Source organism: Hypanus sabinus, chromosome 7 (genome assembly GCF_030144855.1).
Source record: "Hypanus sabinus isolate sHypSab1 chromosome 7, sHypSab1.hap1, whole genome shotgun sequence".
Taxonomy (NCBI): domain Eukaryota; kingdom Metazoa; phylum Chordata; class Chondrichthyes; order Myliobatiformes; family Dasyatidae; genus Hypanus; species Hypanus sabinus.
In genome coordinates, this window is record NC_082712.1 from 82768374 (window position 1) to 82786018 (window position 17645).

Genomic DNA, 17645 nt, shown 5'->3' on the forward strand with positions numbered 1-17645 from the left:
CAATTTTGAAATTAATAGGTATTTACAGAGCACAGGCTGTTGGTCCACTGCAGGTGGTTGGCTGCTCAATATATGCTTTGAAACCTGACCTCAACCATGAGATGTTCTCATCTGCATAAGCCACAACATTAGATAATGGGGCTATAGTTAACTGGGCAATATTAACCAAATCACCCACAGCTAAGTTAGTTTGCATCATTCTTCCAAAGATCATGAGGGCTCACAGACCTGACTGAAATTTGTCTCTTAGCTGATCAAACATGTTCATAGGCATATTTGACCAAAAGATATAGGAGCAGAATTAGGCCATTTGGCCCATTGAGTCTGCTCCACCATTTCATCACAGCTGATCCATTTCTCTCTCAGACCCAGTCTCCTGCCTTCTCCCCATATCCCTTTGTGCCCTGACTAAACAGTAATCTATCAACCTCTGCCTTAAATATACCCGATGATGACTTGGCCTCCACAGCTGCCTGGAGCAACGAGTTCTACAGATTCAACATTCTGTTAAAAGAAATTTTTCCTCATCTCCATTCTAAATGGACGTCCCTTTATTCTGAGGCTGTCCTCTCGTCCTAGAGTCCCAACCATACGAAACATCCACTCTGCATCCACTCTATCAAATCCTTCCGACATTCAATAGGTTTTAATGAGATCACTTCTTGCTCTTCTCAATTCTAGTGAGTAGAGGCCCAGAGCCATCAAATGTTCCCCATGTGATATGCCCTTCAATCCTGGAATCATTTTAGTAAACTCCTTTAAACCCTCTCCAGTTTCAGCACATCCTTTCTAAGGTAGGGATGCTCACAATACTCCGAGAGGCCTCACCAGTGCCTTATAAAGCCTCAACATTATATCTTTAAAAAAAATATATTCTAGTCCTCTCGAAATGAATGCTAACATCGCATTTGATTTCCTCACCACCAACTCGATCTGCAAATTAACCTTTAGGGAATCCTGCACGAGGACTCCCAAGTCCCTTTGCACCTCCGATTTTTGAATTTTCTCTCCATTTAAAAAATAGTCCACACTTTTATTTCTTCTACCAAAGTGCATGACCATATACTTCCTGACACTGTATTCCTTCTGCCTCTTTGCCGGTTCTCATAATCCACTGACAGATTTGTATCTATGGTGAGGTGTGGGCCTCCATCAGTCAATCAACCATGCATGTTGCATCCTAGCTGTCTAGCTACATAAGCCTGGGCAGTATGATACGGAGAGCGAGCTGTTGCCCATGTGGGAAGCTCCCCCTCTACACACATCTGATGAACCCAAAGGAATGGCAGGGACGGAAACAGTCTGGTACCAGCAGCATCACAGGAGTTGCCAGCCATCATTGAACTCAATGTAGGACTGACTTTGGGACTCCAACTCTGGATTTAATCCTGAAGCCTTCCCGATGAGTGGGCATAGCTGCAAGGCAGCAGAGGTTTCAGATCAGACTTTTCCTTCTTCAAGATGAGCTGCCAGCCACGGCTAATGAACCATATCTGCCTGAAGCAACTGGTTTTAAGCTGCCAGAAACCCACCTTTGCCCCTTCTCCTGTCAGTGGAAACGGTTCTGCCAGTCTGAGTAGCTAAGCCACACGTGAAGGCCAGGAGCTGGACTTGGTTGTCAGAGGCTATTTGAGGTGCACGCCATTGGGAGCATTTAGAAGGTAGTGGGAGCTTATCCCCATTACCATCCTGGCTATGACAACCTTAATAATGAAGATATTGACGCAGCCCCCACAACACCCATCTTGGGCGTCTGGTGCTCTGTCCTTGTAAGCTTTAAGAATATCTGTGTGAATTTGCTTGTTTCAACCAGGCGCCTGAACCTTCAGAGGTGCCGTATCAGTTACTATGTGCTCCCATTCCAAATCAGAAACAGGTTTAACATCACTGGCATAATGTCATGAAATTTGTTGTCTTTGCGGCAGCAGTACAATGCAATACATAATAATAGAGGGAAAGAAACTGAATTACAGTAAGTATATATTAAACAGCTACAATAAATATGTAGTGCAAAATAGAGAAAAAAAGTAGAGGTAGCATTCATGGGTTCAGTGTCCGTTCAGAAATCCGATGGCAGAGGGGAAGAAGCTGTTCCTGAATCATTGATTGTGTGCCTTCAAGCTTCTGTACCTCCTTCCCAATGATAGCAATGAGAACAAGGCATGACCTATGTACTGAGGGTCCTTAATGATGGACGCCGCCTTTTTGAGGCATCACTCCTTGAAGCTGTCCTGGATACTACAGGTGCCAGTGATCATGATGGACCTGACCTCACTACTCTCCCCCTCCCCAGACAGGATGGACAGACAAAAGGTAAAGATATATATATAGATGTGGTAATTCTCAGTTTTATTATTATGTATTGCACAGTACTGTTGCCAAATAACAATGAATTTCATGACATATGCCAGTGATATTAAACCTGATTCTGAACTCAATAACTCCAGGTAGATTATGTTTCCAGTATCTGCAGAATCTGTTGTGTCGGTGTAATTAGGGGAAAGACATTTTATAGAAAGAGAGTTGTGATTGGGGACAGCTCTTTCTCTGCAGGATGAAGGACTTGGCCAGTTATATATCATACAAAAGGAGTGAGTGAATGTAAAATATTGATCCAATGACATTTAACAAGACAGCTTTTCATTTGGTCTATTTAACCATGTTCCAGTAGAGACTCTCACCTGTTCACACTGACCGTACAGGTCGACGAATACGAAACAAGGGTTCGGAATGTCTTGGGCAGCAATGCCTTGGTCCATCCCATTAACATACAGGTGCAGACCTTGTGTGTTGTCCACCAGGAGCCCAAGGACAGTTCCTTCAGGGCATGTGTCCAGATTGGGTCCATAATTGTCACAAATCTAATCAAAATTGAAAAAAAGTGATGTTCAACCACGTGTTCACAGACTTTTGCCTTGCTGACAATAGAGACCAGGGGATGTAAAATAAGTAAATTATTTCAGAGACAACACAAGAGCAAGGAGGGGGAGTGGAAGTGACAGAAAATGCTGGGAGGAGAGGGGTGAGAATTAGAGGTAATGGTGTGAGGGGCAAGATGAGGAATTGACAGGTAACAGCAGGATGACAGGCCACAGCCAGAGGTATGGGATGGGGAGGGAGGACCGACTGATCATGTCGGTGGGGCGTGGGAGGAGGAAGTGGTGATAGGCCACGGTGGGACAATGGGGTGAGGAAAGTAACAGGACATGGTGGGGGGGAATGGGGAGGGGGGAACAACAGATCACAGTGAGCAAATGGGAAAATGGAGTGACAGGCCAAGGCCGGTGGTTGGGGGGGGGGTGGGGAGAGTGACTGGCCATGGCTGGAGTGATGGGACAGGACAGGGGAGTGACAGGCCATGACTGGAAGGATGGGACCGGGACGAGGGAATGACAAGCCACAACTGGAAGGATGGGACAGGGAGGAAGGTGTAACAAGGCCACAATGGGGGGACAAGGAGGGGGGAGTGACAGCCATGTCGGGAGGACAATGACAGGGAATCACACAGACAAAGCTGGTGTGGAAGGGTGGGAGAGGGAGGAGGAGGAGTGACAGACAATGATGAGAGGATTGGGGTTGTCAGTTACAGAAGCTGTTAGAAGACAAAATTACAATAAGAGCTCAGATGCTGGTGAACTAATCTGTCTCCATGGAGAGAAAACGCATGGAAAAGAGAACGCAAGCTAATGTTTTAGATTCAATGCTCTTTATCCAGACGGGGAGAGTGAAGAACTGTTTCTCACGTATTCGATGGAATTCATTTCCACACTCTTCACTTTTAGTGATTGTTCTTTATTATCAGTCCTTTGTGTCCTCACCACCCAGGACATGCTCTCTTCTCACTGCTGCCATTAGGCAAAAGGTACAAGAGCCTCAGGACTCATACCATCAGGTTCAATTACAGTTATTACCTTCCTGAACAAAAGGGGATAACTACACTCTGGTGTTCCCACAACTGATGGTCTCACTTTCAGGACTTTTTATTTTGTTATTTCTTGCTCTTGTTATTTATTGCTATTTATTTATATTTGCATTTGCACAGCTTGTTGTTCATTGTTCCTGTTTACAATTACTGTTCTATAAATTAGCTAAGTATGCCTGCAGGAAAAAGAATCTCAGGGTTATATATGACTTCTGGTAATAAATTTTACTTTGACTTTGTGCTTTTTATGCCATATGTTAAAATCATGTTGATGTCACAGCCAAGTCATCTCTACTCCCTTGGAAAGCTAAAGAAATTCAGCAGGTCCCTGTCGACCCTTCCCAATTTTTATTAATACACCATAGAAAGTATTCTGTCTGGATTCATCACAACTTGGTACGGCAACTGCTCTACACGTGACTGCAAGAAACTGCAGAGAGTTGCGGACACATTTCAGCATATGAGAGGAAACTGCCTCCCCTCCACAGGTAGTCTATGCTTCTCGCTGCCTCAGTAAATCAGCCAGCATAATCAAAAACCCACCCACGCCAGAAATTCTTTCTCTTCCCTCTCTCACTGGGCAGAAAATACAAAAGACTGAAAGCACGTAACTTCAGGCTGAAGGACAGCTTCTACCCCACTGTTATCAGACTCTTGAACGAACCACTTGTACAATAAGATGAACTCTTGGCCTCACAATCTACCTCAGTATGATCTTACACTTTATTGTCTATCTGCACTGTACTTTTTTGCAGCTCTTGCATTTTATTCTGCATTATTATTGTTACGTGCTGTGTCATACGATGTAGACAACCATAGTCTTTCCATGACCATAATTGTTCTGGGCAAATTTTTCTACTGAAGTTATTTGCCCGGAACTGTCTTCTGGGCAGTGTCTTTACAAGACGGGTGACCCCAACCATCGTCAATACTCTTCAGAGATTGTCTGTCTGGTGACAGTGGTCGCATCACTAGGACTTGTGATCTGCATCAAATGCTCATACGACCATCCACCACCTGCTCCTGTGGCTTCACATCACCCTGATCGGGTTGATGGGGGGGTGTGGAATCTAAGCAGGTGCTGCACCTTGCCCAGGGATGACTTAAAGGCTAGCGGAGGGAGGAGCACCTTACACCTCCTTTGGTAGTGACTTAGTCCTATCCCACCACCCAGCGTTTTAGCTTATTCTAGTTAAATGCACTGTGTAATGATTTGATCTGTAAAACAGTTTTCAAAGCAAGTTTTGCATCATATCTTGACATGTGACAATAATAAGTTACTCATACACCACTGGCACTTACGGCAGCGATGAAGGTCCTCCATCTCTGTCTTTCCTTGGTCATCTTCATTGCTGTTTCCGTAACAAGTATTTTTGAACATCAGGGTTGTTCGTCCTGAGCTAAACCCCTGAACCTGGAGGACTGGTGGACCACTCTTAGCCTGGCCTCTAACCTTTGACCTGTTTGGCATGGGTGACCCTCTTGGAGGGGAAATAATAAACCAGTACCAATATTGTGGAGGTATAGTTACAATACCAAGAGATTTTTGTGAATTTTGTCTTGTGAACAAATATCGACTATGGATGTCTGTAAAAATGGAATCCATTGATTACCTAAGAATGACCTGCAATCATCCAACATTCCTGATTACATTACAAGCATGAATGTTGATTGCTAATCAGGTTACAGCCTTTGGGTAGTCCAAGGAAGGGGAAATGAAACCTTACCTTTAAGGAATTATGAAACACAGAGCCTCGCTGAATCAGCCAAGCAGAACGTTTGATTGAAGAGGCGGTGCCTGGGAAATTAAACCGCTCAGGGCAATGTCCAATCACACCCAATGAGAGCGATGAGGTCCACTGAGTGTTTAAACGGTCAATCCTAATCTGAGAAGTCACAAAGATGAAGCAAAGTTATTGATTTACCCCATTACTGTTGAGACAAAGCAGCAGAGAGGACCAATTGTGTTCAGCTCTGGTCACCTTAGTATAGGAAGGATATGATGAACACAACAGATGCTGGAAATCCAGAGTAATACACAGAAAACACACAAGTTGGACCGAAAAAGCTTTTTCAATATATAAAAAAATAAAAGAGATGACAGTGGATATAGGAATGCCAGAAAATGAGGCCCGAGAAATAATAATGGGGGAACAAGGAGATGGCAGATGAATTAAATGAGTATATTGCATCAGTCTTCACTGTGGATGACACAAGCAGTGTTACAGATATTGAAGTGTGTGAGGGAAGAGAAGTAAATGCAGTTACTAGTACAAGACAGAAGATGCTCAAAAAGCTGAAAGACCTAAGGTTCACCTGGACCAGATGGACTGCACCCTAGGGTTCTGAAAGAGGTAGCGGTAGAGATAGAGAAGGAACTAGTAATGATCTTTCAAAAATCACTGGACTCTGGCATTGTTCCAGAAGTCTAGAAAATTGCAAGGAGGAAGGGAGGTAGCAGAAAGGAAATTATAGACCAGTTAGCCTGACCACAGTGGTTGGGAAGATGTTGAAGTCAATTGTTAAGGATGAAGTTATGGAGTACTTAGTGAAACAGGACAAGATACAACAAAGTCAGCATGGCTTCCTTAAGGGAAAATCTTGCCTGACAAACCTGTTAGAATTCTTGAGGAGATTACAAGTAGGATAGATAAAGGGGATGCAATGGATGTTGTATATTTGGATTTTCAGAAGGCCTTTGACAAGGTGCCACAGATGAGGGTGCTTACTAAGTTAAGAGCACGGTATTACAGGAAAGCTACTGGCTTGGTTAGAGCATTGGCTGATTGCTGGGAGGCAGCGAATGGGAATAAAAGGATCTTTTTCTGGTTGGCTGCCAGTGATGTTCTGCAGGGGCTGGTGCTAGAACTGCTTCTTTTTATGCTGTATATCAATGATTTAGATGATGGAATAGATGGTTTCGTTGCCAAGTTTGTAGATGATACGAAGATTGGTGGTGGGCAGGTAGCATTGAAGAAACAGGTGGGCTACAGAAGGACTTAGACAAATTAGGACATACTGTACATCTCTACAACTCCAGTAGTACTGCGAATCGATCATGATGCTCTCCTGAGGGGTTATTCACTTAGTGGAGAATGCCTGTGTGTGACTTTGTTTAATGTGTGGAGGTTGATGCATGGGCAGTACAATCCTTGACAGATTGGGATCAGGGTGCAGTGGCACAGAGTGCAAGATGAATGGGACCCTTCATCACTGCAGTCTTCCTCTGTCTTCACTGTCATCTTCTGCCAGCCCTACTGTTGGATCGCTCTTTGGAACTCCCCCCTTGACCTTACTGCCAAGTGTGACCCCTCCAGGAACTAAGCATCACATGGGATCTCAGGGAAACACGAGCCTCTCCAGTACAACAAGATGACGATCCTCTGAGAAGCCCACAGCTCTATGATTATTGCAAATGGTTGGATTTGTGAACCGTGAGAGACTGCATGATTGAGCGCAGATCCCACGCCTCTCGTGTTAAGGCATTGCTGATTAATGACAATAGCTTGTTTTAAAAAAGCAATATGCTGCTCGCTGGTTTACCCGCTTGTCCCAGCCCGCCATACCTGAAAAAGAAGCTGCCTAGGCAATGGCTGTGCGGACGCCACCACACCCTGGTTGTAGCTGGCTACACGGGTGGCGGTGTGCCCGTCATTGGACAACAGGATGTTCCTGCCATGGTTCTCCATGAACTCGATGGTTGACATGAACACTGATGCCTCATTCTCACACTGAAAGAGAGGAACAACCAGTTGTTAAGGTATGTAGGAATGATTCTTCCAGAGTAACAGGCAAGAATAAAGTGCACCAACTCCTAGCCCCACTCTAAATCTGAAAAGGCACGCTCTGCCTTTTTTATGTGAACGGTTGATGGATTTTGGGCCTGAGACCTTGAATTCAGGAGTGTCAGCGCCTCGGAGATAAAATATTTCACTGGTGCCATTTAAAATATCACATACTCCCTGGGCAGGGACTGTTGTGTGTGATCGAGTGTCCGTGTGCATGTGCCTGCATGCATGTGTGTCTGTGACCACATACAACCCTGAGATTCATTTTCCTGTGGGCGTATTCAGTAATTTTATAGAATAGTGACTACTCTAGTATCCAAGACATCTTTAAGTAGCGGTACCTCAGGAAGGCGGCGTCCATCATTAATGATCCCCACCACCTAGGACATGCCCTCTTCTCATTATTACCATCAGGAAGGAGGTACAGAAGCCTGAAGGCACTCAATCAGTGATTCAGGAACAGATTCTTCCCTGCTGCCATCCAATTGCTAAATGGACATTGAACCCATGAACACTAACTCATTACTTTTTTTTATTTCTGTATTTTTTGCACTACTTTTTTAACTTAACATATATATACTTAATGTAACTCAGCCTTTTCTCTATATTTATCAGGCATTTCATTGTATTGCTGCTGTAAAGTTAACAAATTTCCTCAACAAATGCCAGTGACATTAAATCAGATTCTGATATAACAGGATCAATGAAAGATCAACCAGAGTGCAGAAGACAACAAACTGTGCAAATGTGCAATATATAAAAAAGCAATAAACGAGAACATGGGACAACGAGATAAAGAATCCTTAATGTGAGATCATTGGTTGAGGGAGCATTTCAATGGATGGATGCTGCGTTTCATGTGGATGTGCTTGATGTTTGGGAGGGTTTTACCCATGACGTGTTACTCACTGTTAAAAAAAAATAAAGCTTGCACAATACCATTCAGCACATGCTCCTAGAATGTGGATTAGCTAGGAGTAAAAGCTTACCTTAGACCAGGGGTCGGCAACGTTTACCACTGAAAGAGCCAATATGGACCCATTTCCCACAGAAAACACTGGGAGCCACAAAACCCGTTTGACATTTAAAATGAAATACCACTGCATACAATGGTTTTTTTTTGCCTTTATGCTATGTATAAACAAACTATAATGTGTTGCATTTATGAAATTGATGAACTCCTGCAGAGAAAACGAAATTACATTTCTGCATGCAACAAAAACATTTTGAACTCTGAAAAAAAGACGTTGGGTTGAAGGTTACTCCATAGTTAGCCTACCTTGGATCGAAGAATTAAAAGAAAGCGTGCACTGGCGGATGTCAGGCATTGGCAGTGGTGACGTATATTAATAGCGATAGAAAACATGTTGTAGCGGTGTGCTACATGTTGTAGCGGTGTGCTACACGTACTGGGCTGAATCCACTACCTTTTGTAGGATTTTCCATCCAAAGGCATTGGTGTTCTCATACCAGGCCGTAACGCAGCCAGTCAGCACACTTTCCACCACAAATCTATAGAAGTTTGCCAAAGTTTTCGATGACATGCCGAATCTCTGCAGACTATTCTATTCTATAGATTTACTCACAGGAAAATGAATGTCAGGGCTTTATTTGGTGACTTGTATGTATTTTGATAACAACATTTACTTTAAATTTTGAAATGGGAGTAGAGGTCTCTCAGAGGGAAGTGTCAGCGGGGGATCAGAAGCTCACCTGATAACACCCAAGTAAGAGTCAGCGACTTCATGAAAGAAGGGAAAGAAAGCAGAGCCAATCCTTTCCTTACCGGGCTCAGGTCTTCCTCCTCTTCACTGCAGCTGGCTGATGACATTGAGGGTGGCTTGGTGCCTTCACTCTCCTCCAGGGTGCTGGAGCTCACGATGGACACAGCCACGACTTTCCCATATAGGTCCACGACTGCAAAAACATTCTGGCGGGGGGTGAGGACAGAAGGAAACAGGAATCAGTCACAACTGGTGCAGGTAGATGGGGTGAGGCAGAAGACCAGGGCAGCATAGACTAGGAGGGCCAAAGGGCCTGCTTCTTTGTTGTGGTGGTCTATGACTCTAGAGTTCCCAACTTGGGGCCAACTGACCCCTCGGTTAATGGTAGAGCTCTATGACATATAAAAGGTTGGGAACCCTTGCTATAGAACCTGTTCATTTTGGTGAAAGAGTATATCTCATATACCATCTGGGTAGTCTCCAGCCCCATGGTATGAACATCGAATTCTCCAACTTCCGGTAATTCCCTCCCTCTCCCTTCCCCATCCCACCTCTACTCTGTCTCCTCTTCTAGCTGCCTATCATCTCTCATGACTCTGCCTTCTTCTACTACCCATAGTGCTTTCCCCTTAGATTCCTTCTTCACCTCTCCTGCCTATCCCCTCCCCCACCCCTTGATCTTTCCTCTGATCGGTTTTCCACCCTCTCCCCACCTTCTTTATAGGGCCCCTGCCCCTCCTTCTTCAGTCCTGACAAAGGGTTTCAACCCTTCTTTCAATGGATGCTACCCGACCTGCTGAGTTCATCCAACTTTTTTGTACGTCTTGATTTGGTAAAATAAGTTGGTAGGTCGGTGGACAACATGGACTCTGTGGGCCGAAGGGCTTTTCCCCTGCTGTAACTCTGAATACTTCACACAGTGAAATCAAGACCACAGTATTTGACTGTCACACTAAAGATGCTGAGCGAACTCAGCAGCCAGGCAGCATCTATGGAGGGGAACAAAGAGTTGATGCTTTGGGCCAAGATCCTTCATCAGGACTGAAAAGGAAGGGAAACAAAATCAGAGTAAGAAAGCAGAAAAAGCGGGGAGGAATCAGAATCAGATTTAATATCACTGGCACATGTCATGTAATTTGCTAATCTGGCAGATGATTGGTGAGATCTGGTGAGGGGAAGGAGGAAAAACCTGGGAGGTGATTAATGGAAGAGGTAATCTCTGAAATATCGACTGTTGTTTTTGTTCAACTTTTGCTCTTTCTGCACTCTTATTTAATTTTTTAAAAATACATTTTTTATAATTTGTAATGTATAATTGCAGTAATTTATAACATGTCCATTATGCATTGCATTGTACTGTGGCTGTAATAGAGCAAATTTCACAATGTATACCAGTGATATTCTGACTTGATAGAGGTGTGCAAAATGATAAGAGGCATGGACTGAGTGGAATGCCAGAGACCAATTCCCAGGATAATGGCTAATATGAGAGGATATACTTTTAACGTGATTGGAGGAAAGTCTAGGTGGGGGAGAATGTAAGAGGTAGTTTTTTTCTCCCCACACAGAGTGTGGTGAGTGCATGGAATGAATTGCTGGCAACAAACGTAACCAACAAGTCTCTGTGCACCAGCCTGGTTTCAACAAATGGAGCATACCTCTGTACTGAGAACCAAGGGGACCTCATGCCACGCTGCCTACCTGCCCCTTAGCTCTTTTGATCGGTGGACACCCACCTTGGCAATGCCTGCTGCTGCCACACCCATGTCCTCTCCATCGACGAAGATGTGCATGGTGTCGTCACTGCCCCGCTTCACACCAACTCGGTTTCCCACCTGTGGAGAAAAAGCATAGCATGAGAGTGGTGATTCTCCGAAGCTGCTGCACAAGTCGATTGGGTGGTTAAGAAAGTGTCTTAGTCAGGGAGATTGAGTTTAAGAGCTGTGAGGGAATGTTGCAGCTCCATAAACCTTTGGTTAGATCACACTTGGAACATTGTCTTCACTTCTGGTCACCTCATTATAGGAAAGATGTGGAAGCTTTAGAGAGGGCACAGAGCAGATTTACCAGGATGCTGTCCAGTTTAGAGAACATCTCTTACAAGGTTAAGTGAACTAGGGCTTTTCTCTTTGGAGTGCAAGAGTGTGAAAGGGTGAGTTGACTGAAGCAACACTTGCAGGTTGCCCCCAGCAAACCCTGGGATTGTATTGATTGTCGACGTAAATGACACATTTTACCGTTTGCTTCAACGTACATCTTACAAAAAAAAGATAATCTTTCATCTTTAAGTACAGTAAGAGGTATAGGATAGAGTGGACAACCACCGCCTTTTTCCCCAGAGCAGGAATGGCTAATAGTCATGACCAGAGTGTGTGAACTATCCCATTGTTGTGAGGAAGAGCATCTCAGCTAGGTGGGAACTCTGGGGGGACAGTGTATATCATCCTAACAGTTCCCTTATTTGGTATACACCATCTCACCAGCTCCCTGATTGTGCGGGAGCTGTTGAGGGATAGTTAGCAGAGCAGGGGGCCTTGGCACAAGCTTCTGTTCCCCCCAAATCACATCCTCTGTAGAGATCCACAAACTTTCCACAGACTAGGCAGTGTGAGGAGAATGGGGGAGGAGGGGTTGGGGGGAGGGGTATGTTTAATCTATTTGGCTCAGTGACTCTGTATGCTGTCTTCCTACGTAACCACATGAAGACAAGCATCTGCGACCTGATGTAGATTGGGAGGCCTCTTTGCCTATGCTCTGCCTTTTCCCTATAGTGGGATCTCCCTGTAGCCACCAAATTTCAATTCCACTTTCCATTCTCACAAATCAGTCCTTGGCTGCCTCTACTGCTGCAATAAGGCCACACTCAGGTTGGAGGAGCAACACCTTATATTCCATCTGGGTAGCCTCCAACCTGATGGCATGAACAGTGATTTCACGAATTTACAATAATTGCCCTTCCCCATCCCTGTTTCACTCTCTCACCTTATCTCCTTACCTGCCCATCATCTCCTCCTGCTGCTCCTCCCACTTCCCTTTCTCTCATGGCCTTCTATCCTCTCCTATCAGATCTCCCCTCCCCCAGCCCTTTATCTTTCTCACCAATCAACATCCCAGCTCTTTACCTCATCCCCTCCCCCTCCTTGGACTCACCTATAATCTCTGCCTTGTACTTATTCCTCCCCTCCCCCCACCTTCTTACTCTGACTTTTCTCCTTCCTTTCCAGTCCTGACGAAGGGTCTCGGCCTGAAATGTTGACTGTTTACACTTCTCCATAGATGCTGCCTGGCCTGCAGAGTTCCAACAGCATTTTGAATGTGTTGCCAAGAGCCTAACTGCTTACTTAGCAGATCTGGCATTGCCTCAGACCTGGGATGACTCGCGCTTCTTCCAGCCAATGAAACACAACAAAAGCAGGGACACTAGTGTAATGCATGAAGAGATTCCCACATAAAATTAACAGTGCTTGCTGTCTGCCCTCAGCTCTTCTTTGGACTGCATAGGCCATTGACTCGAATAATATATTTCACTACGTTTCAAAGTACATAATCTTATCTAATAATAAGATGCATTGATAAACAGCTGGTATATACCCCCACCCTAAGTTAAATTGTCTAAAACTGAAGGGCATGAATTCAAGGTGGTAGATGGGGGTGGGTGGTTGGTAGTGTGTAGGACAGGTCTTTTTTTTGCTATTCTGAGAATGGTGGGTGCCTGGATTATGCCGCCAGAGATGAGAGTGGCAGCAGATAAGATGGGGCATTTAAAAAGCTCTTAGACACACATGTAAATATGCAGGAAACAGAGGGATATTTACCATGCGCAGGCAGATGAGATGGGGTGAGAGGAGTAGTGCTATGTCTCACCAAAAGAGGTTAAAGCACTCCTTCCCTCAAGTTCTGGCAACACGCTCATAATTCACCAATGCCTCTGAACGGAAAATCCTACAAAAAGGTAGTGGATTTGGCCCAGTCTATCGGGGTACAGCTCTCCCATCCATTGAGATCATCTACATGAAACACTGCCATAGGAAAGCAGCTTCCATCACCAGAGATCTTCACCACCCAGGTCATGCTCTCTTCTCACTGTAGAGAGTACAAGAGCCTCAAGACTCACACCACAGGTTCAAGAACAGTTACTAAACCTCAACCATCAAGTTTTTGAACATAGGGGATAACTACTTACTTACTCATCCATTGAGATGTTCTCACAACCAACGATCTCACTTTAAGGACCCATTATCTCATGTTCTCAGAAATAGTGAAATATATACAATTTGATGATAAAATTTACTTAGAACTTTGGAATCTTCTCTGCATGCTTCCAGCTTAGCAACGTCTTTCCTATCACAAAGCAACCAAAGCTGAACAAAGTATATTCCAAATCGGGCCTCACCGACGTCTTCTACAACTGAACATAACCTCCCAACTTCTGTAGCCAGTGCCCTTAATGAAGACCAGTGTGCTAACATCTTTCTTCACCACTCTGTCTACCTGTGACCCCACTTGCAGGGAACCGTGTACTTGTAACCTTGAGATCCCTCTCCAGGGCTCTACTATTCACTGTGAATTATGCTGACTTTAAATATGCAGCTTTATCAAAGGAAGCAAAATGTCCCAACTAAGTCACAGAGGAGCGACTAAATGCTCAGGTCACTGACAAAGCCTGAAGAGAGCCAGAGGCCGGATGGGGAAGGGGAGGGGAGGGGGTTCGAGAATGAGGTGCCCGATGGTGAGGGGGAGCGAGAGCAAGGCGCCCGACAGTGAGGTCTCTCCATCCACTCTCAGTTCGGGATGTACACACGTTCTGCGTTATGGATAATGGTAAGCAATGCCAATCTCACTGGCCAATGCCCCCTCCCCATCCACACTCACTGTCAGCCGCTCCAGTGAAAAGCCATAGTTCTGTTTCTGCAGAGCACCATTACGCCTGACCTCCGAGCCGCTGACTAGCCAGCTGACCTTCGACCTCAGCTCCAGCAATGAAGAGGGCAACCCGGACGAGGCACAAATCTCGTACGGCTGAAGAGTGGACAGCCCGATGTGCAGTGAGCCGGACCACTGCTCATCCACCTCGTCGATCTTAACCTGTGGGCATCAAGAGCAGGGGCTTGTGAGAGGGATGTTAAGTGGAATACAATGTTAATCGCAATCGGCACTCTGCACTTTCCCCAACAGTTCCAGGCAGACTGGATTCCGATAACTCCAGTCAGAATGGGATTTACAATGCCTCACTATGCTAATTAAGAACAAAAGGTGCTCGAAAGACTTGGCAGGTCAGGTAGCATCTGTGGAAAGAGGAGCAGAGCAAACATTTCCAACTGTTTCTTCCACCGCAGATACTACATGACCTGCTGAGTGCTCAAAGATTCAAAGTACATTTATGTAGTATACAATCCCGAGATTTGTCCTCCCACAGTCAGCCATTAAACAAAGAAAACACTGTTCAAGAAAAACATCAACCCAACACAAAATAAATCGTGCAAACGGCAAAAAAGGCAATAAAATATAGAATATAAAACACAAATTCAAAAAAGTTAAGGCACTTTCAGTGCAGTTCAATCAAGCGCTGTGTTGCTTCTTTTCTGCAGGCTGCTCTGATCAAAATAGCAATGAGAAAAAAAGCAATCAGAAACCAGAAACACACCATAACTATAGAGTCCACTCCACAAACTGCATCGACCAAACCTCGCCCAAGACCTCTGCACCATCGACCAAGAGGGAGAGATCATTGGAATGTAGGCACGTTCCTCTGAGAGCAGTGAATGAGAATCTTTCAGGTTTTATTGCAGATTTTCATACAAAAAAAAATCTTAGCCTCTGATTCTTCTATCACAGAGAGATACAGCACAGAAAAAGGCTCTCCATCCCGCAGACTCCATGCTACCCGTTAACTACCTATTTTACAGCAACCCCATTTTATTCTCCCCAAATTATCTTCAAATCCCACCAGATTCTACCAGAAAATTAGGAACAACTTATTGTGGCCAATTAACCCACCATCAACACATTCTTTTACCATTTGAAATTTCTGGTTGCTGATAGTCTGGTCCATTATACACAGTGCCTTCCCTGCCACCGTCAGGCATGAAGACAAAAACATAAAATCAAGGATGTAATGTTGAAGCTTTATAAGGCACTGGTGAGGCCTCACAACATTTGATAGGTTTCAGGGAGGTCATCTGCTCATTCTTCTGAATTCCAGCAAGTACAGACCCAGAGCCATCAAACGTTCTTCAATCATGGAATCATTCTTGTGAACCTCCTTTGAAACCTCTCCAATGTCAGCACATCCTTTCTTCGATAAGTGGCCTAAAACTGCTCACAATACTCCAAGTGAGGTCTCACTAGTGCTTTATAAAGCCTCAACATCACATCCTTGTATAAATACTTTGATAATAAATGTACTTTAAATCTTGAATCTTTATCAAGTAACAGTTACAATGCCCGTGATGCTCCTGCAAGTTTTTCCTTCTACCTATACTTCCCCGTACCTGTGCAAATGACAATAAACTCAACTGGTAACACTTTCTAAATGCTTTCCACTGTGAAGCGGTTCTATCAGACACTCTTCCCAACCTCCCCTGCTCCAGCACCAACCGAGTTACCTCAAAGATTTCATCGGGCTTCAGCTCCTTCATGCTGAAGACAATCCCGTGAGAGAATCCGTGGACTCTTACTGCTCGGCAGCCGTCGTTCTGAAGTGACACGTACTTCCCGCAGTTGGTATGGAAACGGTGTGTGATGCCGGGGACTGGAAAGGAACAGAAAGGCCAGGTCAACCCTGGGACAATGAAGCATCTTGTGGAAATATTTTCGAAACTAAGATTTTTAATGTATTTAATCTTGTATTGTGACAAAATGGAACCAAAATGCTTTGCTATAAGGCTAAGTGTGTGTGTGGTAGCAGGCATGTAATGTCCTGATCATTGTTCATTGTGTAACTAAGGGGAGGTAGATGTACTGTGTGGCCTTGAGTGCCACAACTAAGTGGAGGAGCAGACTCCCAGAACAGATAACAGTCAAAGAATAGCCTGAAAAATTGCATAAAAAATTAACTTTGAAAACTAGATAATAGAAGCTGCCTGCCATCCATAAGGGAATGGAACTGCTTCTCCTTTCAAGTAATAAAGATGCTTTTGAACAGGTCCACTCTGATTGTGATAAGGCCTAGCAAAAGGTACACAACAATCTCTTACTCCAAGTAACCAAAAACATACATGAAGGACATGTCTTTAATGATTTTACCAGTTTTAAAAACAGCTGTTACAAAGTCTAAATGACATACTTCCCGGTCTGTTAAACTGACTACAACTTCTATTCTCAAACGTCTGCATGCTTTTCCACAGATGCTGTCTGACCTGCTGAGTGTTCCCAGTGCTGTCATTATTAAAACATTCATCCTCCCTGACTACAGAAGCAGTGCCCTCCAGCATTGCAGACTAACATTTATCACCGTTTTGAAAGCTGAAAAGATTCTTTCATTATGTGCCGCATCGTATGATGTGGGCAGTCCTGGTCATTTCATGACCATGATTGCTCTTGGCAATTTTTTCTACAGAAGTGGTTTTACAGACCTACCTTCTTCTGGGCAGTGTCTTTACAAGATGGGTGACCCAGCCATTACCAACACCCTTCACAGACTGTCTGCCTGGCGTCAGCGGTCGCACAACCAGGACTTGTGATATGCACCAGCTGCTCATACAACCATTCATCCCTTGCTCCCATAGCTTCATGTGACCCTGATCGTACTGCAACTCAATAAATAAATAAATGTATGGGTTTGTAGACTAACCGGTCACATGGGTGCAACTGGGCAGTGTGGGCTTTTTGGGCTGGAAGGGCCAGGAGTGTTATTTTGACAGTCAGGTCAGATTGGCAAAAGCTTCTCTACAATTTCCATCAGCACAGGACCACCATAGGGATGTGTGCTTAGCCCCCTGCTCTACTCGCTTTACACCTATGACTGTGTGGCTAAGTACAGCTCCAACTCCATATACAAGGTCGCTGCTGACACCAAAGGTAGTGATGAATTGCCATACAGAAGGAGATTAAAAACTTGGCTGAGTGGTGTAATAACAACTACCTCTCAATGTCAGTAAGACCAAGGAACTTATTGTAGACTTTAGGAGAGGGAGAAAGGCAGATCCAGATGAGGAGGGTGGTAGGCAGATCCAAAAAAGGTGGGGGGGGGGGTGTGTAAGGGGTGTGTAG

General features: G+C 44.6%; 1 protein-coding gene across 2 annotated transcripts in view; it reads right to left on the reverse strand.

The window, feature by feature from the left end:
• The window catches only part of neurl4 (neuralized E3 ubiquitin protein ligase 4), a 126072-nt gene that overhangs the window by 17462 nt on the left and 90965 nt on the right, over positions 1–17645 (reverse strand). For both annotated transcript variants that reach the window (XM_059974987.1, XM_059974986.1), the window contains exons 16-22: positions 16040–16185; positions 14307–14519; positions 11171–11269; positions 9497–9640; positions 7489–7653; positions 5650–5808; positions 2682–2861 (exon numbers count right to left, since the gene is read on the reverse strand). In XM_059974987.1, coding sequence (XP_059830970.1) covers positions 2682–2861; positions 5650–5808; positions 7489–7653; positions 9497–9640; positions 11171–11269; positions 14307–14519; positions 16040–16185 — 1106 coding nt within the window. The remainder of the gene's footprint in view (positions 1–2681; positions 2862–5649; positions 5809–7488; positions 7654–9496; positions 9641–11170; positions 11270–14306; positions 14520–16039; positions 16186–17645) is intronic.